Source organism: Hippocampus bargibanti, linkage group LG07 (genome assembly GCF_051943395.1).
Source record: "Hippocampus bargibanti isolate YZ-2025 linkage group LG07, ASM5194339v1, whole genome shotgun sequence".
Classification (NCBI taxonomy): Eukaryota; Metazoa; Chordata; class Actinopteri; order Syngnathiformes; family Syngnathidae; genus Hippocampus; species Hippocampus bargibanti.
In genome coordinates, this window is record NC_142740.1 from 16990163 (window position 1) to 17011944 (window position 21782).

Below are 21782 nucleotides of genomic sequence, written 5' to 3' on the forward strand. Positions count from 1 at the left end.
TTGAAAGGCGCTAAAAAAATGAAATGTATTATTATTATTATTATTCCCTAGTGGAGTTGAGTGTACACATGACATCTAATAATAATAAATTTCATTTATAAGCGGCTTTCAAAAGCGGCACTCAAGGACACTTTACAGTAATCTCGTTGGTTGTGTTTTAGAACGAAAACCAATGACAGCGAAATGAAGTCAAGTCGTGTTAATTTATCGCGCTTTTACTCAGGAAAAAAAAATCAAAAGGGTGAACAAACCCACAGCTCATAAAAATCTCCCTATCCGGGCAAGAAAAAAGTGAAAGAAACCCTCCACAGTAGGAAAAAAAAGGGAACGAGTCTTCGGAAAGAAATCACAGATGGAAGGATCCCCCTTGCAACCTGTCAAGTGGGTGTCATCTGTGACAAGATGAAGCTATAAGAGTTTAAACAGTTGGATGCGAACTAGGAATGCTCAGACACGAATTATTCGACACAAATGGGACAAAATCTGTTGCAATCAATAAATGGATCATAAATAACCTTCACAAACCGACCAATAATTCCAAAATAACATCATGATATAAGTATGATTAAGTTAACCCATGGTAAATAGACCTGGAGTGGGGGGTGGGGACCCAGCTGAAACGGTGCCATGTTGGGGAGGTAGGGAGGGGTCGCACATGTGGCGAGCGGAGACGTGATCTAACTGTACTAAAGTGAAAAAGACGCTTCCTCGTCCTCTCTCAAACTTGCCCTTTGTCTTTGCCTCCCACACAAAACAACAGCAGAGAAGTATGAAAGTGTGCCCATACATAAATGTGTGTCCCTCTGAATGCGTGTGTGTCCTTGTGTGTGTGTGAGTGTGTGTCCCTCCCTACTGGTTTCGTCCTGAACGCAAGGGTTAAGCCCCTGCCATTTTAACGCCACTGACGGATCAGACCATTAGGGTGTTACCTAACAAAATGGAAGCCTTTAACCCTCAATATTCCGGACGACTGTGTGCGTCCTTCTACGTCCATGCGTGTGTGAGAGGAGGTAAGGGCCTGAGGCAAACTAAAGTGTGTGTTCAAAAACAAAACATTTACGTGTGCCGTTTGTCAATGATCACAGACACATGTGAATGTTTCTAATCCCTCCCTAAGTGCCTGAGCATTCATTCAAATGACAAACATTCTTCCAAGCCGCTTTTCTTTCAAGCGCCACACGAACCCACGCATCAGCACGCCATTACATCCCTCGGTACCACACTGAGTAATTGATTCACACTATTAACAGAGCTCTATCGTCTTGACAATAAAATGACCGAAAACAATTTACTGGCTACAATTAAAAGGAATCGCCAGTTGCAGTAATCTAAAATTACAGTCAAATTGGTTTCCATGTAATCCTATAAAACCAGAAACCCAAACCTACAAAAAGATTTAAAGGCCAGGACACATGCTGTCTGCTATCAGATTACATTTCTCAGAAATGGATGCAAGCAGGAAGTGACCAGAGAAAATGACGGTGGGTAAAAAAACAAGTGAAAATGACTCAAGGCATATATCAAATGAGACAACTGGAAGAGTATGTCCCGAGGGAGGTGGGGGACATTGAGTCCGAATGGACCATGTTCCGTACCTCCCTTGCTGAGGCGGCAAATCAGAGTTGCGGCCGTAAGGTGGTTGGTGCCTGTCGTGGAGGCAATCCCCGTACTCGCTGGTGGACACCAGTAGTAAGGGATGCCGTAAAGCTGAAGAAGGAGTCCTACCGGGCTTATATAGCCTGTGGGACTCCTGAGACAGCTGACACGTATCGACTAGCCAAGCGGAATGCAGCCTCGGTGGTCGCCGAGGCAAAAACACGGGCATGGGAAGAGTTCGGTGAAGCCATGGAAGCCGACTTCCGGACCGCTTCGAGGAAATTCTGGTCCACCATCCGGCGTCTCGGGAGGGGAAAGCAGTGCACCACTAACACTGTGTACAGTGAGGGTGGGGCGCTGCTGACTTCGACTCGAGACGTCGTGAACCGGTGGGCAGAGTACTTCGAAGACCTCCTCAACTCCACCAACACGCCTTCCTTGGAGGAAGCAGTGTCTGGGGACTCCGAGGTGGGCCCTCCGATCCTTGTGACTGGAGTCACCAAGGTGGTTAAAAAGCTCCTCGGTGGCAAGGCCCCGGGGGTGGATGAGATCCGACCGGAGTTCCTAAAGGCTCTGGATGTTGTGGGGCTGTCCTGGCTGACACGCCTCTGCAACATTGCGTGGTCATCGGGGAGAGTGCCTCTGGATTGGCAGACCGGGGTGGTGGTCCCCCTTTTTAAAAAGGGGGACCGGAGGGTGTGTTCCAACTACAGAGGGATCACACTCCTCAGCCTCCCTGGAAAGGTCTATTCAGGGGTCCTAGAGGGGCGGGTCCGTCGGAAAGTCGAGCCTCAGATTGAGGAGGAACAGTGTGGTTTTCGTCCCAGCCGCGGAACAGTGGACCAGCTCTACACCCTTAGCAGGGTCCTCGAGGGCGCATGGGAATTCGCCCAACCACTCTACATGTGTTTTGTAGACTTGGAGAAAGCGTTTGACCGTGTCCCTCGTGGAGTTCTGTGGAGGGTACTTCGGGAGTATGGGGTACAGGAGCGGCTGATACGGGCCGTTCGGTCCCTATATGACCGATGTCAGAGTCTGGTTCGCATTGCCGGCAGTAAGTCGGAATCGTTTCCAGTGAGGGTTGGGCTCCGCCAAGGCTGCCCTTTGTCACCGATTCTGTTCATAACCTTTATGGACAGAATTTCTAGGCGCAGCCGGAGCGTTGAAGGTTTCCGTTTTGGTAGCCTCAGTATAACATCTCTGCTTTTTGCAGATGATGTTGTACTGTTGGGGCCTTCAAGTGGAGCTCTCCAACTCTCGCTGGAGCGTTTCGCAGCCGAATGTGAAGCGGCTGGGATGAGAATCAGCACCTCCAAATCTGAGACAATGGTTCTCAGTCGGAAAAGGGTGGAGTGCCCTCTCCGGGTCGGGGAGGAGATTTTGCCTCAAGTGGAGGAGTTTAAGTATCTGGGTGTCTTGTTCACGAGTGAGGGTGAAAGGGATCGAGAGGTCGACAGGCGGATCGGTGCGGCGTCTGCCGTGATGCGGACTTTGTAGCGATCTGTCGTGGTGAAGAAGGAGCTGAGCCAAAAAGCAAAGCTCTCAATCTACCGGTCGATCTACGTTCTAACCCTCATCTATGGTCACGAGCTATGGGTTGTGTCCGAAAGAACGAGATTCCGGATGCAAGCGGCCGAAATGAGCTTTCTCTGTCGGGTGTCCGGGCTCTCCCTTAGAGATAAGGTGAGAAGCTCGGTCATCCGGGAGGGGCTCAAAGTCGAGCCGCTTCTCCTCCACATCGAGAGGAGCCAGATGAGGTGGCTCGGGCATCTGATTAGGATGCCCCCGGGACGTCTCCCTCGCGAGGTTTTCCGGGCATGTCCCACTGGCAGGAGACCCCGGGGACGACCCAGAACACGCTGGAGAGACTATGTCTCCCAGCTGGCATGGGAACGCCTCGGGATCCGCCAGGACGAGCTGGAAGAAGTGGCTGGGGAGAGGGAAGTCTGGGCTTCCCTACTGAAGCTGCTGCCCCCGCGACCCGACCTAGGATAAGCGGCAGAAGATGGATGGATGGATGGATGGATGGAAGAGTAGCAAAACGCTGGACTATAAATCGTGCATGTCTGATCATCAATGTTTTTTAACTCCCAATAACAATATAACAATCTGTCAATCAAGAAAGTGCCCATGCAACAAGTGATGTCCCAGCCCACTTATATTTCATCCCAACAGACGTTTGAATAACACCAAGCCCAGATACAGTGATACCTTGGCTTCCGAACTTAATTGGTTCCCAGACAGAGTGTGTAAGATGAAAAGTGTGTATCCCAAAAATGAATTTCCCATAGGAAACATTAAAATGAGAATAATACGTTCCCAGGTCCCCATAGAACATGATTTTCTACTAAATAAACCAGAAAACTTTACAAAATATACCTTATTTTATGTGTAATAAATGTGCTATTGTGTTGTAATTAAAGAAATAAACTGTACTGTATAATAAAAGTTGTTTTATTTACTTTTGTGATGGTTGTTGATGGCTTGATGGAATGGAGTGGCCGGTTCGATCAGCATTAAACACTTGATGAGGAACGTAGCCTTTTTCTTTCACCATCTTGAGGAATGATCCCTTGTAGGTACTTTCTCTGTGATAATTATACCTCGTTCCTCATCAATTGTGTTCTGTTTAGCTGGGTTGATAGCTTTTTGCATCAAGTGTACAGATGGCTTGTGTGGGATATTTGTGGAGCCTGATTGGAGGGAAATTTTAACCTTGCAGTCTCAACTCTGCCTTTGATCTATCAAAGTTGAAACAAGTCCAAATTTCACTGTTTTCTATCCATTTTCTCGCTCTCTCTGTCATCTGCCTATCTCTTTAATGTTAACCCACCCCCATTGCTGCATTCTTGACCAATCATGTGGCTTTAACCAAATACTGGGGGCAGGGAATAGAGGACAAAAACAAGTCGGCCACCATTTTCTTGTTAGGAGAACGGGCTCGTTCGCGAACTACACATCACTCATTGTGGCGCTCCGTGTGTATCCCGAAAAATAGTTCAGATGCCAAGGTTAAATTTTCATAAATTCGACATTCGTAAACCGAAACGTTTGTAAGCCAAGGGGTTCGTAAACCGAGGTATCACTGTACTGCCAACAAGACATCAAAATGTGTGACCCAAAATACACTCCGTATATACATCAACGACACTGTCGCATAGCAAATTTTGTCAGAACGGTATTATGTTACTTACATTTGGTTTTGGTAGAAATACATTGTTGCAAACCGTTATTTGGATCTCGTAAGCACCATAACAAGTTATTGAACAAAACAATAAGGTACCAGAACGCTGCTGTGCCAAAGACCATCTTGTGTTTGGGAGCCTTTTCCTGAGCATCTACATCGTTATGAAGTTCATAGGGTTGCTTGTTCTGTAGCCACAATGGGACACAAGCCAGTGCCGTATTGTGCCGGTCCCAAGACCGGATTAGTACAGAGGGTTGTGTCAGGAAGGGCATCAGATGTAAAAGATTGGCCAAAACAAACATGCGAATGAAAACTCTGAAGATGGAGGACACTGATTCGCTGTGGTGACCCCTTGAAGGGAAAAGCCGAATGGAAAAAAGAAGATGCACCATAACAATCAGCTACCAATAATAAATTAAACTCAAAAGCTCCTTGAAACACATCATCACCAAATCAGGTTTTTCGGGATACAATTTAAATGTAAACTACGATGTTACCTTAATTACTCAACTCCTTATTAGGAATACTCGATAATCAGTTCCGCTAGAGCAGTGGTTCTTAATCTTGTTGGCGGCACCGAACCCCACCAGTTTCATATGCTCATTCACCGAACCCTTCTTCCACCATTACGCTTCCAAAAAGCAGGCAGGAGGGAGCAGGAGGTTGTTTGACAAATTGTATTAAAATAAAGGTCAGCAGGAACAAAATGTAAAACATCAAAATCATCTGAATGGAAAAAATACAAAGTATCAAAAGAAGACCAAAAGCAAAAGTCCGCCAAGGTTAAACAAACACATGCACAGCATACACAATGCATGCAACAAACATGCGGCAAACAATGAACCGACACCGGATGGTCGTGCCGGGTGTCCTTTTAAGTGTCAGTGATTAAAACGACCAGCACCTGCAAGGCTGCAGGCAGAGCTGACGTCGCTACCCGTTGGTCGCCAACCACATCATGACATTTTGGAGCCCACAAAATAATATTTCAGCTACTTTGTGCTCTACGTCTGAATTATGATCACAATGATCCTTCACTAGCTGAGAAATTGTCACATTTCTACTGTTTGTTCAATATTTTTTTTTGGGGGGGGCGTCTGAAATTGGAGATGGGATTGGGCTGCTGTTCAATGCAAAACAGGATCTCTTCTGTGACATAAAGGGCAAGTTTTTGGAGTGCTGGCCACCCTTATAAGAGAAAGTTGATGAAATTAACTAGACAATACAATCTTATTACAGCTTCCATGACTGACTTTAGTGTTTTAAAAAAGTTGAAGAATTGTACAGCGGCCCCATTTTTCTGTATACGGCCCTCAAAAGAAAACGTTTTGACAGGCCCCAAGTTAAGGGAACTGTCCTATGGTCAAAGTATTTACCATGTATGTCTTTGTGTGCCCTGTGATTGGCTGGCAACCGATTCAGGGTGTCCCCCGCCTCGTGCCCGAAGACAGCTGAGATAGGCTCCAGCACCCCACGCGACCCTAATGAGGAATAAGCGGTACGGAAAAATGGATGGATGGAAATTCATCGTGCATCGTGGTCAACTTTAGTCCTGCTCGGCTCGTCTGAAATTGCCCGTTGTTTTAATGCCAAGGTGCTCTTGAGGTGGAATGGCAGTTTTTTTTTTAAATGTAGGGCACTTAGCTGCTTTCAACACATCCATGACTAAAATAATAAAAATTGCAGAGTAATAAATTGAGTGGACCTACGTAATGGTGTCTTTCTGTTCAATTACAAGCTCCACATTTCTTAATTAATGAAGATGTTACCGTTTTGACAGACGACCGTGAATGTATTGATTCAATGTCTGTTATTTTTATTGTTTCCAAAGAGTAAATGAAAAAAATAATAATAAAAAAGGGAGTGATTCAGCATCCCGGAACAAACTGTCTTCAACCCTAGAAATTGTCCGAAGCAAATAAGTAAAGAGCACAAAAACATGACCGCAGCGCGTGAGTTCAAGACAATGGTAGAGGAATCATTTTAAGTGCAGTCGGGCACAAAACCAAAATTGAAGTTCAAAACCGCTTTGAGTTGCACTCAGGATAAACTGCATACACATACTCTAGTCTGCATGAAGAACGGGCTGAGTAAGAAATGGGTCAGTCAACCAAATGCTAAAGAGTTGCCCCGAGGCCTCTGGCAAAAGCGATACAGTCACCGGTCATGGTCATGTGATGCAAGATGGCTATAAAATGGCCACTTTGACGAGGATATCAAAACTGTCGAGGATAATGGGGAATCTTAAATACACTGATATTTGTGTGACAGTATTTTAGGTGGGACTTTAGTTTCATGAGCACTTCCTGTTCCCAAGTAATGATGTGGAAGGGAAGATAATGTGATGAATGATTCATCACAGGATGGATAAAAAACTTCTCATATCGATGTAAAGCATACCAACACTACGGAGTATAATTTTAGTGCAACACGTGAAAATCTGAAAAGTCGCAATGCCAGTGCGAGATAATTTTAGCTCAGCCAAGACATAATTTTGATGTTTTGTTTGTATAACGATGGTTCAACTGCTTGTTCAGAATTAGTTCTGTTGAGCTGAAAAGATTGTGATCAAGTCTTGAAGCAATGGATGCAAAATGGAGTACATCACCAAGCAAAAGCCAGCAGAGGCACTCTTATTTCACTCAATTCATTTACGTAGGAAAAGATAATGTCAAGTCAACTAAGGCCCAACAACCAAAAGCAACCAGTACCTTTTGTTATTATAAACAATGGATCAATATTATGGTTGAAAAAAATAAAGACAAAAGGTAGCAATTCACAGTCTCTTTCACGCAGAGATTCTATCACTGTGCGACAACGGGAACGTGACAGAGGATACAGAATCAAACTGCCATTTTCTTTTACACGGAAAGCAGCTGCAAACATGAGATGTTTTCCAATAGCCATGAGTCATCCCACGATCCAAAAAAATGTGGGGATGTCCGCGGTAGCCTCGGCTGTGAAGTCCAAAATACAGGACATTGACAAGTGCATTCCACACAAGGTAGGATATGTTTGTCAGAATCCCCTATACCACCATTGTAAAACTACCCTTACTAAGGTACACAGGGAAAATATTCACAGATTAACGGTTGTGTCAGTCTCGATGGAAAAAGGAATCTGCGGCAGGAATATGTTAGAAGTATCTTCTGAGCCAGTTCTGCAAATCGAAAAAAATCTATCAAGCCTGATTTAGCAGAAAAAAAGGACATTTTGAGTCATACATGTCTGTTCACATCATTCTCACTCAGTAAGTCATTTCAATAAAAAAGGCAACACTGTGCAAATCCATAGTCCATCATAAAATGGAAAGTGACGTGCTCCAATCGCTAGACGAGGGTAGGAACTGGCTCTTATATGAAAGGGCTCTTGTTCAGCACTGTAAAAAGGAACCCGCAAGGCCAACAAAAATGTTTCGGGAAAATATTTGTCAACAAAGCACGCATTTTTTAGGTAACAAACTTGTCAGGAGTAATACATCTCATTTTTGCCAGGATCAAAGGATTAACTCTGCGTGTGTGTTTTGTAAGTAAGAAGAGAAGAATTTGCACTGACAGTTACCATGAAATAGGTTTAAAGCAAACATGAAGACACAATTCAACTACTTTTGTCCAGCTTCAACACGTGTCTTTGTCATGCCAGTCAGCGATATGCCACAAGTTGTGGTTAACTAAGCACAATCGTTGACATCTTTTTGCGCACAAGGGACTGTTTTGGATTTCCTGCCGTTGTGCAGTGAATTTGGTCTGCCTGTCTTTTTGTGTCCCAAGGGGGACGCAAAAAGACAGATGTGTTTGGGTTGACATTCTGCCCTGTTACTGTCGATTCCAACCGATAAGGTGTGTCCGAAAAGTTCCAGGATTTGTGTCAAAACAGATATACGTATTTCAAACTCAAACTATAAACTATGAGTTTTCGCTTTAATGCAGGCCAGACAATCAGTCAGCAGGTACTGTATCCAAAGACAATTTGCGGAATGTACTTTGTTTGGTGCGCAAGAAGAGTGAAAATTTGTAGTTTGGACTTCAAATACTGTACTGTATATCATTTCTGCCATGTATTGTATAAAAGCTCAAACATGTAGCGAGTATAGATTATTCTCTTAATAGTATCATCATGCATGTTGATAGATGCTTTGGGTGTCGTTCGTGTATTGGTTCTTCAAAATTGACACACATTCAAATAATTCAATAGGTTGTTATTTTGGGGAATTTTTGTTCAATATTTATTCTGGAAGATCGGCCATTTTATACAACACTGAGGTGATAATATAATTCAAACAGGTAACGTTCTCCTTAATGTACAGTAATGACCTACCACCACTAGTCACACAGAATCTTGAGACACTTGGTGGCTAATGTGCGTACACATAGCAGAAGGAGACAATGTGTGGATGAACTCAGACGTGCTAAATTCCGTTTCATTAGTGGGTGTCTTAAATGTCATGGCCACAACATGCCAAATTCAAATTACACACACTGCACTCATCAATGAACCACCACACAGTACTGGAATTGCAGAAATGAAAAAAAAAATCATTCTGACTTTTTTCACACGTGCTACTTTTAAGATTGTAACACACGAGGGACAACTTTGTTGTAATTATATTGTGATATTGCCATTATGGTTACATTCCCACTGTGGAGCGCAATGATCCATATAGGTAAATATCCATACGATACTGTAGTTCCTTGATACTGTAGATACTGTAGTAACACTCGGTTACCCTTGCACTCACTGTTGTGCATTTAAATATATAGATTAATTGTCTCGTTATCTTTTACACAAATATTTACTGTAATTATGATATTTCAAGGTTGCAAACAGTGCACACAAACTGGTTTGTGAAGTGATGCAAGAACACCCAGTCACACAACATGCCATATTTACTTGTTTTCATTGCATTGTTTTACATTTAGGCGGTGAGGACTAGTGATTTGGGAAATGGATGGATGGGCATGCAAGTACTTGGCATGTCTGCCTCCCAGTTTTGAGAGTCTGGATTTGAACTTCTGAATTGGACTTCCTGTGTGAAGTTTGGATGTTTCCCCTGTGCTTCCTTGGGGTTGTTCCAAATCTAAAAAAAATGTATGTTAGATGCACAGAAAAATTTATGTTGTCCATAGGTGTAAATGTTGAATGGTAGATCGTATGAGGCGTGCCATTGATGAGTGATTAAAATTTGTGTCCAAAGCATTTTCATCATTCATGACTTTGATACTCGACTGGGGTAGTGTAGTGATCGACCAGGTTGCGTTCCATTTTATGACTGATTTTGTTAGTCACCGCCGTGGGAAAACGAAACTGTGATGGACAGAAATGTACTCTGTACATGCCTTCAGAATGCACATATTTGCCAAACTAAATGTGCATATGGAGAACACGATGACTGAGACAGATATTTCGCAATGCCTTGAAGCCATTGCGCGCAAGCTCATTTCAAAGTGAATGTGATAATCAGTTAAAACAATAGTGTAACGCAGCAAGACCCAAGTGTGGTGAGGACAATGATTTGATTACGTGCGCAGTTAATCCGTCGTGGACAAAAAAAGGAGGGGGCGAGGAGTGAGGGACACACACACACACACACACGCACGCACGCACGCACACCCGACATAGGCACAAGCGTCCACCATTACGCTTCCATAAAAGGCTTTTCACGGTTGAGCTAATATGACAAAGTTTTAGGCTCAATGGCTTTACGGGAGCGTAATAATCGCACCTCAGCAAGCAGAGGGTACAAAAAAGAAGTCTTTGAAATAGTCCACGGCAATGGAGAGAAAGTGGGGCCAGTGTTGAAATCAACTTTAGTGTTGTCAACTTTATAAAAGCTAAGAAGAAAATGAAAAAAGCCACCTCATTGCTTACTATCAACAACCTGCCCATCTGTCCGGTTTCTATATCCATGGCTAACTAAAAAGAGAGCTAACGACCACGAGTCATTAACAGCATCCCTTTGAAAATAGAACACATCGTGTGATCCGCAAGCGGCGTGGTGTCTCTGGTTTACTTTAGAAACGAGAACAAATAAAAAGACCTGTGATATTTGGCTCGGAGTACGTGCCTGAATAGCGATACACACGACAGACAATGAAGACCTGACCCCGCGGAGCTAACAAGCTAAGTTAGCCTGCTAATGAGCTCATGCTAACTCTCTGGACACTTGCCTGCCCAGACACACAGTCGCTAATTTTATTCTTCACACGGACGAGTCTGGCGTTAATTAAACGCGGAAATTCGTGTATTTTGCCCACTTTAAACGGTCTCCCAGCCCACAGGCAGGTAAAACACACGTCAAGACTTACTATTAGAGCATCTTAAATGAAGTTTCGCCGGCGAAGTTGGTGTTAATATCCAGAGAGTTGAGAGACGACGCACGCCGTTGCAGCGTTGAGGTGTGAGTGCTCCAACTGTTACCTTGCGCGATGCTAGTATGCTAGCTCTGAGCTAGCATCGGCGGAGAAAGTTCCCCGTGTCGCCGAGATGTTATTGTCAATACAAAACGTGGTATAAATTAGGACCGATGACGGATGCTTGGACTTACAGAGTCCAGGGGGTGCTCAGTCGAGTTCCCCCGATGTTCCCAGGGGGGTTGTGATACTAGTATTTTTCTGTCTTCTGCGTAGGGAGAGAGAAAATCCAGGGGAACCCCTCTCCTCAGTCCGCTGCCACTCCGGTTGCTAAAGTGTGCCACCACGGGCGACGTCATGCTGGATTCACTGACACCTCGGAAATGTTTCGTTTCTGACTGCTCTGCTGCTATGGGGGTGAAACATGCTGCAGAGTTGGACCGAGTTTGCTCATTAAAAATAAAGCATGCGAATAAAAACAGGGGTATGTTTATATATTTTAAGAAATAGTTCAAAAGATCTTGTTAAAAATATCAGCTTTATTGTTTTTATGCCACTTTAAAGTTATGAAAGTTAAATGTTACGTAGTCTTCAGTGCGACCTCCAGCGGACATGATTAGCAACTACAGTTTTATTGAAAAATTGCCATACGTCCTGGAAAATGAGCCACTGCCACCCACATGGACAGAGAACATTTAACACATGCAGGGCTGTTAATGCATTAACTTAAGAGTTTCTTCCTCTTTTCCTTTCGGCTTTTCCCTTCAAGGTGCCGTCACAGCAGAGCAGTGTCCTCCATCTTTAGAGGTTTGATCCGCATGTTTGTATTGGGCAAGCTTTTACGTTGGATGCCCTTCCTGACACAACCCTCTGTATTTATCCGGGCTTGGGACCGGCACAAGACTTATGTCCCTTTGTCGCTACGGAACAAGCAACATGACAGCACAAACAGAACTTCTAAAGTACTTATATATATATATATAGCAGCAGCAAAATCAGCAATAACGAAATTTGTTGTTTCATATTTATTTAATTGGAAAAAATATTGAAAACACCATGAGCATTTAAAAAAACTAGTACTCGAGCTTAAACTGTGTCCTTGACAGAGTGCCTTAAATACCAAGAGTTGAAATCTCTACATCGTCAGGGCTAAAAATACATGACACTTTACTAAACTGACTTTATAAAATGTCGCTTTACAATAAAAGTATTAGTGAGTGGTGAATCCATATGCAGACTGTAAAGAACAAAATTTAGTGGAACTAATTGTGAGAAATTGAGAATTACAAAAATGTATGTAAAAATGGACAAGATCTGAAGATTAAGGAATAAAAAATACATGGTTTGTAGAAATTAATATATAATGGAAATGGAGCTGAGGGGCGCAAAAATATATAAAACTTTGCATGGATGTTGGATCCAATTACAAACTTTCACAATAATGCACCCAAACTCTAATTTAGCAAAAAATGCAACATTCCAACTGATTTTTTCATGTGAAAATATATTACAAGAGGTCATTTTACTTCTCTATTATGGATTTTGTGCAAAAAAAATATCTACCAAATATATCTTACTCGCAAACCCAGGTCAGGAACTAATGTACAAGGAATCCAACATCAGTAACTTCCATGCATATGAAAACAAATATGTTCATACATCAACAATAAAAAAATTAAAGTATGATGTCAAATATTTAACAGATACAAAAATATGAATAAATATTTTTTTCTACATCTTTACTACACTCCTGTCTACCTATCGCCCTGTCTTCCTTACAAATGAAAACAAAAGCTGGAAAATCAAGAGGAGGACCCTGGCTGAAGTGAAGTAGATCTTAATATTGACGTCATGTTAGACACAGTCCTTTGAACAAATGTTTATGATCATATATTAAAGAGCTGCTATTTGTTTTTGGAATTGAGAGGGAAGACAGACATAGGTGGCACACCCCTGCGCGGAGCTAAACCAGCCAGACGACAACAATAGTGGTAAATTGTTTTTACAGCAAATTAAAACCGTGATAGCAGTGAACCAGGAAATTACAAAGTCACTTAGATCGGGATGAAAAATGATCCGGATACTAACTTTTTAAACTACGTTTGTTGTGATAATGTACCAGCAGCAAACACGCACGCACACTGTCACACGTACACACACAGTTCTCCCCCCGCTCCACCCTCATAGAAGGCTTGCAAGGCTGGTAGTGGGACCGTTCTGGGCTTGGATCTGGACAGGAGGGGGACCGTCAGTCCACTATGTGACACAAAAAGAAACAAATATTAGTTCAGACATGTTATGAAAGCATAAATGCATAACAGTGCGGCTAAATTTGAAGTATGAATACTAATTTATCATTCCTAACTTCTGTATAAAACAAGTGTTAAGAGAATTTAAATGTATTCTTTGCCTCCACAAACTCATGTTTTGAAATTATTTTGCAGACATTTTTGGGAAAACTCAGGATTTTTTCTCTCTCAAGTTTTCGTACTTTTGACTTTCGGAGATTCTAATTTAAGACCATTGGTGAGAGACCTGAAGTGCTTTACATACGCTGATGAGGTTGTGCTCGGGGAGGCTGCAGGCGGCGATGTGGTCTTGTAGCAACTGCTGAGAGAAGTTTTGGTGCATTTGAGCTGCTTCATGGGCCTCCATTGTGTTCCCCAGCGCCTTGTTCAAATCTGTAGGTGAAAGAAACGAAGAAAAATACATGAGCAGTACAGCCAACGCTTGGAGCTCAAATGACATCCAGGCCCTCCAAAAGAGCATTCATAACATGGATTATGTTATGTAAATATAATAAATAATAATCATAATAGGTGAAATAAACGTGTCATACCTTTCAACAGCGCAGAGGACCAAAGCTGCACAGACATGTCAGGAATTTTGCTGGCCAGCTGCATGGCCGGTACTACCATGTTGTTGCTTTCCTGCGTGGAACAAAGCAGAATTGTGAAAGCCACTTGTAGCGAATGATACACGCTGTTTACGAGGGGAAAGTTACTGATGTTTTTCACAAAAAGGAAAAAAAAGCATTGGCCATCAGAATTGATATATTGCAGCATAAAATTCTTCAAAATAGAAGGAGCGAGAAAAACGAAAATCAAATGTGTCAGCTCTGTCTGAGAGGATATTGCAAGAAGCATTAAGATCAGGAACTCAGTCTTACTCTGTGATTGCCCAGCACATAGAAAATATGCCCCAGTAGAACCAGCGAGCAAGCGGTTAGTCTGTTCAGATCCTCTGCATTAGACATCTTCAGGGTTTCTCTCAAGAAGCGTCTGGAAAGAGAACAACAAGAATGTGAAAGTGTCGAAAGGTTGAGTCACGCGAGAAAAAGAAGGGAGGGAAAAAAATTATCCTACTTGGCTTCATTGTAGCGGCCTTGGAAGAAGGACAACAGTCCCCGGATGTAGAAAGCAGCGGCCCGGAGGCAGTGTGAGCTGACCAAAGACCAACATGTTATTCCAGCTGCATTGTGTTTGACAAAACAAAAGTCTCTTTCTCTGCATAACATTACACTCACTCAAAATGTTTCACAAGCTGAACGTATATTTATATCTCTTGGAAAAAATATGCAGTAGTTAGTTGTCAGTCTAAAAATAAATACAATTACACCCCTGACCTTCCAAATGCAATGATGGTTGGGAAGCTCAAGATCTTCAATAAGTTTCACATTATCTCACCTGACTGGGAAGTTGTGGTCTGGGTTTATTCTCTCCAAGAGGCTGTACAACTGTAAGACAGATGAATATCAAATTTAACTATATTACATGGTTTATTCCACTAATATTCTCCAGGGTACCCTGCATACCGGATTTGAGTGTCATAAAGTGAGCTCTTCGTTTATAGCGCCCTCTGGTGGGCAAAGTGTCAGACTGACAAATGTTCTCAACTTGTACCTTGTCATCAATCAATTGCATTAGGACTGAATATATTTTTTTCATTCATTAACATGAAATCCATTTTTGAGCATTCAACCATTCTTTATACCGTTTGTACTCGCAAGTGTGCTGCATGTTATCCAAGTCAGCTGACTTTGCATGCGGGATGTTTAAACGGTCGGCCATTTATAAAATATTGTACAAAGGAGGTTTGAATGTAATATCACACCTCCATGCAGACAGAACATATTTGATTGAGTGTAACAACTTTGACCTTCTTGTGCTGCCTCAAACTTCGGCCTGGCACCACACCGTAGTTAGAATTGGGTGGCTAAGTGAATCACTAAAATAACTTAAGCTAATCAGTGGAATTTTGCTGCAAGGGTAACATGGATAAAAAAAAAATACATGCTGGGAAAAAGACTGCAAATTTGGAATCTGCATGCCGATTTCAGTTCTAATCAGTATAAAAATCTAACCAAACATTTTTTTTCTTCTAAATTTGATCGTAGACGAATGTAATGCGTGTGCTCCTCTTCACTTACAGCATCAGTTTGATATTATTCTTTTCCAAACTGTACACTTCAAGGACGCGACCGCCATCACTGTCATACCTCTTGGTGTCTGTTGCCTTCCCGAATGTAAACGCTGGCCAAATTGGTGACAATGTAAGTCCACAGCTCCTGATGCGTTGTGAGCTGAAACACAAAAGACGCACATTTGAGTCAGCATGAGCGAACGCCACAAGGTAGCCAGTAAGTGATAAAAATGCGTGCAGCAAAAAGGGGGATGCGTTCACCCGCAAGGCCGTGGTAAACTGTGCTTCTGCGTTATCCATGCAGTTCACAGAGATGCAGTAGAGGCCCTAAAACAAACAGAAACATCAAATGATTCCACTATGTACGTAAACATGACAAAATCAAAACATAAAAAGGTTTGAGATACTCACTAATAATGTGTGGAGCTGAGCAGCATGGTTGGTGAATAACCGGGGAGACTGTTGGCATAGCTGGCACACCTGTGAGATCTGGAAAGAGAACGAGCGGTCGGGAGCGGTCATTTTGCAACAATTAACCAAAACATGCAGAAAGAGAGCAAGTAAATACCTCCTGTAGCGCAGTGGCCTTGTGGCCTGTAACAAGCCTACACATGATGATGTGTTCCAGTAGAATGACTTGAAAGGTAGAGAGGATGGGGCTGCAGTCCAACACTATCGACAAAAATTAAAACGATATAACGAGCGGCGGTCCACTGTAATTGTTTTGGAAAAAAAAGCACAACACACTCACTTTTTAATTTCTCTAGTTGCATTAATGCCTTGTCTGTGTACTTCTGTGCTTTCTCCAGGTAACCCGCTTGCATGGAGTGCATCACCGTCACCTGTAGCCAAGACGTCATCACAACAGAAGGTCAATTAGAGGTCGAGGAAGTTAAGAAGAGGGGGGTTTTGCTTTTTTGTCATTTGTGGCACTTATGAAAAGGATGCCCCAGATGTCCTTACTTTTGTCAATAGTTGTCGGCATATCCTACAAGTGTACTTCGTTAAACCACTTTTTAGTCAGCATCCAAGGATTCTAAAAAGACGTTTGTGTCATACCTAACTGCTACATTAGCCTATCCTCACTTATTTTATGCTTTTTTTAACATGTTATATTACAGTTGTGTTTTTGATTTTTTTTCTGAGAGTTGATGATAAAAAAATAAGATGTGTGAGAATCAGCAACTTATTCAAAAATAAGGCCTGGTGAGCTTTTATTAGAATTGTTAAAGAAATACAGATATCCTGTGACTGTAAAGTGACCTTGAGAGTTTTGAAAGACGCTTATAAATGAAATGTATTCTTATTATAAAATTACTGCTTTCCATTAATTAGTGTGTTGGAACTGGAGTAGCTCCAAAGTAGTTCAAATGCAACTCATCTCAATGGTAAGTGTTTCAAAAGTCAACCTGTGCTACATAAACGTTTTCACCCAACCATCAAATCAACATGGAAAGGGCAAAAGAAATGAAATGCAATGCGTACCAGATAAACAAGGACACACATATGCTCCTTAGGGAGCCAATGAAAGAGGTCAGCCGGGTTGCTGGGAAGAATCTCGTCATCATGGAGTGTTGAAATGGTCTGGATGCACTGCTGCAGTTGCTTCAGACACGGCTTCACGCTTTTCACCTAAAGGAAACAAGGACATGATCAACTCATAATCCTAAAAAGAATTCAGGAACATCCGCCCAATCTCATATGACCTGGTATGAGAGCTGCGTCCAAGATAACAAGGACAAATTTTTAAGTGAATATGTCCCGAATGTACCTGTCCGGCATCCAGGTAATGTGTGACCTGCAGGACCAAGAAGAAGACCCTGAGGGACTCCTTCTGGATTGGGTTTCCTTGCCAATTCTCTACGATGGTACCACACAGCGTGAGCAAGGGATGAACTTCACCCAACTTCCTCTCCATGAGCAGCAGCTGTTGGGCAACGAAAACGTTATGCGGCAAAAAAAGTACAAAATCATTTAATTAAAAAAGGCCAGCAAGAGGGGGGAAAGGGTAAAAAGAACTGATAAGAAAAAAACAGCTAGTAAGAGGAAGGAAAGGGTAAAAAGAACAGATAAGGGTTATAATTACAGGATTAAAGATTAAGAAATATGGGGAAAAGTTTGACATTTTACAGAACAGGAGAAAATGTCATCTTGGGGCAATCAAGACATATGCAGTTCTAATTTATGAGGGGGAAAAGTCAAATTAATCCAACCACATATGGATAAAAATAAAGTTGTTACAAAAGAACAGTTGTTTAATGAAAAAAACAAGACCACACATCACAAAAATAAAAGGTCTTACTTTTCAGCAAAAAAAGTAGCATATTTCATGACAACTGTTTTTTTTTTGGGGGGGGGGGAGAGGTTAGAATGGTAGGAATGAAAATGACAAGAAACAACTAGAATGGGAAAATAAAGAGTAAAATATTTTCATTGTAGTTTTGCAATAAGAAAAGTAAAAACATTTGTGAGACTCAGGTAATTAACTATTAAATCATTCACTGCCATTCCCAAATGTATTTGGGAACGGCAAATGGCAAATGTATTTGGGAATTGAAACTACGACGTGGAGCGCCATTCCCGAATTTGTTCGGGTTTTGTGTTTTCTTGCGGGGGGGGGGGGGGGGGGGGGGGGGGGGTTGCTTGGGGGTGCCGACAAAGCGCTGGGCAGACCTCTGGAATTGTTTTTCCCTCGCCCAGAGGCCTTTGCCTTTTGTACAGCCGCCCTCATTTCAAACGCAGATACCTCCAGATGCATGTAACTTGGGAATTAGCTCTTTTTCTGATGAAAGAAGAGAGTCTCAGGTTTCTCACACTGCATTGAATGTTTATGTAGTCCTAAAACTCAATATTTTGTGGGTCCTGGAATTCGAGTGACAATGACAAAAACCCGGGCACTGCAGTGGATACATCTTTGCTCGGTTGGGTGTGAATGAATTAAAAGAATGGCAATTTGATAAAAAGTTTTATTCTACCGCGACGAAAAAATAAGTCTTAATTTTGCTGGAATGAAGATGCAATTCACAACAAAGGGGAAAAAAACTGACATTCATTCTTGGAACATGACTATTGAACTTATTTCTGTCATAATATCCCAAACTTATTTTTGAAACCTGATGACTTTTTCTGGACACAACATTACTTATTAATGCAAGGTCACCAACAAAAGTGTGACTTACCATGCCCTTACTGAGGAGAAACAACGCCCTGGAAAAGACAAAAGCATCAGGTCAGCATTCCTCACAATCAGCCAATATTTACGGTCAGACCATTAATTAAATGAGGCAGTGTACAGACAAGGACCACAAAAATCAATCCGGTCTCAAATTATGACAAGGTGAGACATTGAAAATAAGTAGACCTTCAAACCACAAACAATTGTCTGAGATGAACATTTCTTCTGTCCACATTGAGGATGTTTGAATGGCCAAACAACGACATAAATTTAAAAATGTACCAGATTGCACTTGTAAAACGTAACCTGAGACATACCTGGTGTATTCCGAGCCCACCACACGGGCGTACTCTGCGCCGACGCCCAGCAGGTCGCATGCTGACACCAAGTCTTTCTCCAGTGTATGAAGTTGCTGGGGAACAAGAAAATCCCAGTTGTCAAAGTCAGTAGTTTTTACCCTCGCTGTTCCCTTTCGGAATAAATGGTGCAAAATCCACGGGGCAAATGCCCACTTTTGGAAGTCAAATTAGAGCTATATGAAAACATATTCTACAATGTGTACGTAAGTGACATGTGTCACTGATGACGGTATCGTTGGCTGTCATTGGTTCAGGTAAGCGACTTGCGGCTACTTGGCTAACTATTACCCAGTCTGCGCGCCGAGTGCATCAGTTATGGGTCAGAGATGCTCATGTATGAATGTGCTCATTACGTGTTTCTTCGGGTCTATTAGTTTGATTTCAAGGGCACTGTGGTGCTGAGACAATCCATGACCAGTTGTGGGGACATTAGCGTACATTTTAACATGCGGTGGGGGGCTATATATTGAATTAGCTAATTAATTACCTTCTGTCAGTGATTGCAGGTTGTGAAAGCACTTTATGTAAGGCACTTTATCTTTGTTATTTCATATGAAATAATTCTAAAATTTGTTAAATGTCTGTCAGAGATTGTTTAATCCTACCGTGTAAACATATTTTTTTTAATTTTATTTTTTATTTTATTTTTGCGACAAAGAGTTGTGCTTCTTTCCGGAGCAAGAAAAGCACTGCAAAGCAGTGAGGTGAAGGACTTTTATATCTTAAGAGACAAACACCAGATACTGTTGTTAAAATATGGGTTTTTCTTTACAGTTTCTCATGCACCAACCAAATGGCGACAGGCTGGCAAACTAGGCAATAAAGCATAAAAACAGCCGCCTCCCAAAAAAATGCAGGGAACACTTCAATTTTTTAGCATCTTATCTTTACAGTATGACTTTCTATAACAACTGCATTAAGATTACATTGTAGACAGGACCAGTGAGTTACTGTCCCTAGGTGTTGCATAACTAATATTTTCCCCCTAGTTTATGCTATTCCGATGAAAGTCAATATCAAATCAATTAGGAATATGGATAGGATATGTTGTGAGAAAAAGAAGAAAAATCCTTCTTTTGATCAAACATGGATTTTAGGAAAGATTTGCACATTATGAGGATGACCATTCTACCGGTCTCATTTTGTTCATATCATATCAGTTCATGAATGAATAAAGTTCTGATGAGCAAACTGCTGTTGCCCACACATTTTCTGGACACAACGTTTAGGCGGTGAAGATGGTACTTCACTTGGTACTGTTGCCCACACATTTTCTGGACATAACGTTTAGGCGGTGAAGATGGTACTTCACTTGGTACTGCTGCCCTTATACCAAGTACTGGTTATTAGGAAGGGCGCAGGGTTAAATTGTATGCTATTTGGATCATTATCTCATTCAGAATGTGATACATACCGCCAGCTGGAACAACAGCCTACAGTGCCAATATGGTGTTTGTTGAGATATTTGGATGGCCTTGCGGAGAAGAGGTTTTGCAGAGTCCACCAAATTCTAAAAAAAATGATGAGCAGTACAAGATGTGAAAAATATCGAGGTTATTCAATGCAAATGCAGATAATTAACACGACTGCAACTAAGGCCACCGTGCAAGCTTGTGAGGCGAAGTGGAATTTCAGAAGTACATGGACGTCCCAATATTACCTGTTGGCAGAAGAGTTCTGATAAAATGCTTGCAGCCTCAAACTTAACATCTTCGAACTGAGGAACCTGTTGGGAAATGTACCACTGCAAGAGAAGAAGTACAAACGTTATTACAGTTTGGTCACCTTGTTGTTCTATGTAATATTGGACCATTTAGAAACCCATTCACAGCTAATTCTGTACGGCACCTAAAAGAATGGAAGCGCCTGACTGAGGACGAACGTGTCATTATGTGGTGAAGCAAATGGTACAATTCCCGTATAGCGATATTGCGACGAACTGACGAAGCGCTTAAAAAGGACTTGGGTGTTTCGTTGTTTCCCAAAGTGTGGCCTAAACCAGCCGGCTCCACCACTGCATCCCCGCTCATTCCTCGCTCAGTAAGCCCACTCACCGCCTTCTCCAGGTGGCTCCGGGCCAGATCGCTGTTCTTGGTGTGGTGATAGAGGACCGAGCCCAGCTGCAGATGCGTACGGGCCTCTATCCTCTGTGGCGGCTTGAACTGGAATACAGCCTGGAGACAATGGACGCAAAGACGAATTTTGGGGGGACTTGAGGTTCGGAAATGCTCCGCAAAGCCGAGTAGGGCGAGGTACCAGCGCTCCGGGGCTTCTACGTTTGACGCCATTTTCCCTGACAACAAGTTTTTCAGCGCTCACAGGCCAGGCTGCTGGGTTGCCAGGTTCTGATTTTGGAAGCCGTTGTCCCAGCTACTCGGTCCAATTGGTCATTCTGTAGTTTTAACATTTGTGCATTTCCTTATTTTTTAGTCTTTACTGTTTACTTGCGTCACGAATTCCCAAAATATACCGTCATCTATTAGTGTTTTGAGAGAGAGAGACATTTCATTTATAAGCGCATTTCAAAACTCTCAATGACACAGATGACAATCTCCATATCCATGCTAAAAAAAAATACACCAAAATCAACCATTTTACTCGTACAGTAATGTGAAATGTATTTTTGGGGAATTATAAACAATTCCAAATATCCCTCGCACAAACATTTTAGTGCAAAAAAAAATGAAATCTGG

At 42.2% G+C, this 21782-nt stretch overlaps 2 protein-coding genes and 1 long non-coding RNA gene across 5 annotated transcripts in view; 1 reads left to right on the forward strand and 2 right to left on the reverse strand.

The window, feature by feature from the left end:
* gatad2ab (GATA zinc finger domain containing 2Ab) overlaps positions 1-11470 on the reverse strand; it is a 29278-nt gene extending 17808 nt beyond the window's left edge. For 2 of the 3 annotated variants that reach the window (XM_089001293.1, XM_089001292.1), the window contains exon 1: positions 11328-11470. The gene's annotated coding sequence lies outside the window, so the exon portion shown is untranslated. The remainder of the gene's footprint in view (positions 1-11327) is intronic. The other variant, XM_089001291.1, reaches the window with a different exon arrangement.
* LOC148895606 (uncharacterized) lies at positions 11041-12058 on the forward strand. Its single transcript, XR_016115599.1, has 3 exons — positions 11041-11178; positions 11410-11617; positions 11903-12058. It is a non-coding gene; the product is annotated as an uncharacterized LOC148895606 (long non-coding RNA).
* A 76-nt stretch (positions 12059-12134) lies between these two features.
* Positions 12135-21412, reverse strand: mau2 (MAU2 sister chromatid cohesion factor). The gene is made up of 18 exons (XM_089000969.1): positions 21144-21412; positions 20750-20833; positions 20504-20599; positions 19048-19142; positions 18735-18762; positions 17327-17482; positions 17041-17187; positions 16307-16397; positions 16124-16227; positions 15967-16044; positions 15817-15882; positions 15632-15715; positions 14820-14869; positions 14499-14576; positions 14303-14414; positions 13973-14063; positions 13687-13814; positions 12135-13389 (listed from the first exon to the last, which is right to left on the reverse strand). The coding sequence occupies exons 1-18, from the start codon at positions 21375-21377 to the stop codon at positions 13315-13317; spliced, it is 1797 nt and encodes a 598-aa protein (XP_088857095.1). The 5' UTR covers positions 21378-21412; the 3' UTR covers positions 12135-13314.
* Positions 21413-21782: the final 370 nt, after the last annotated feature.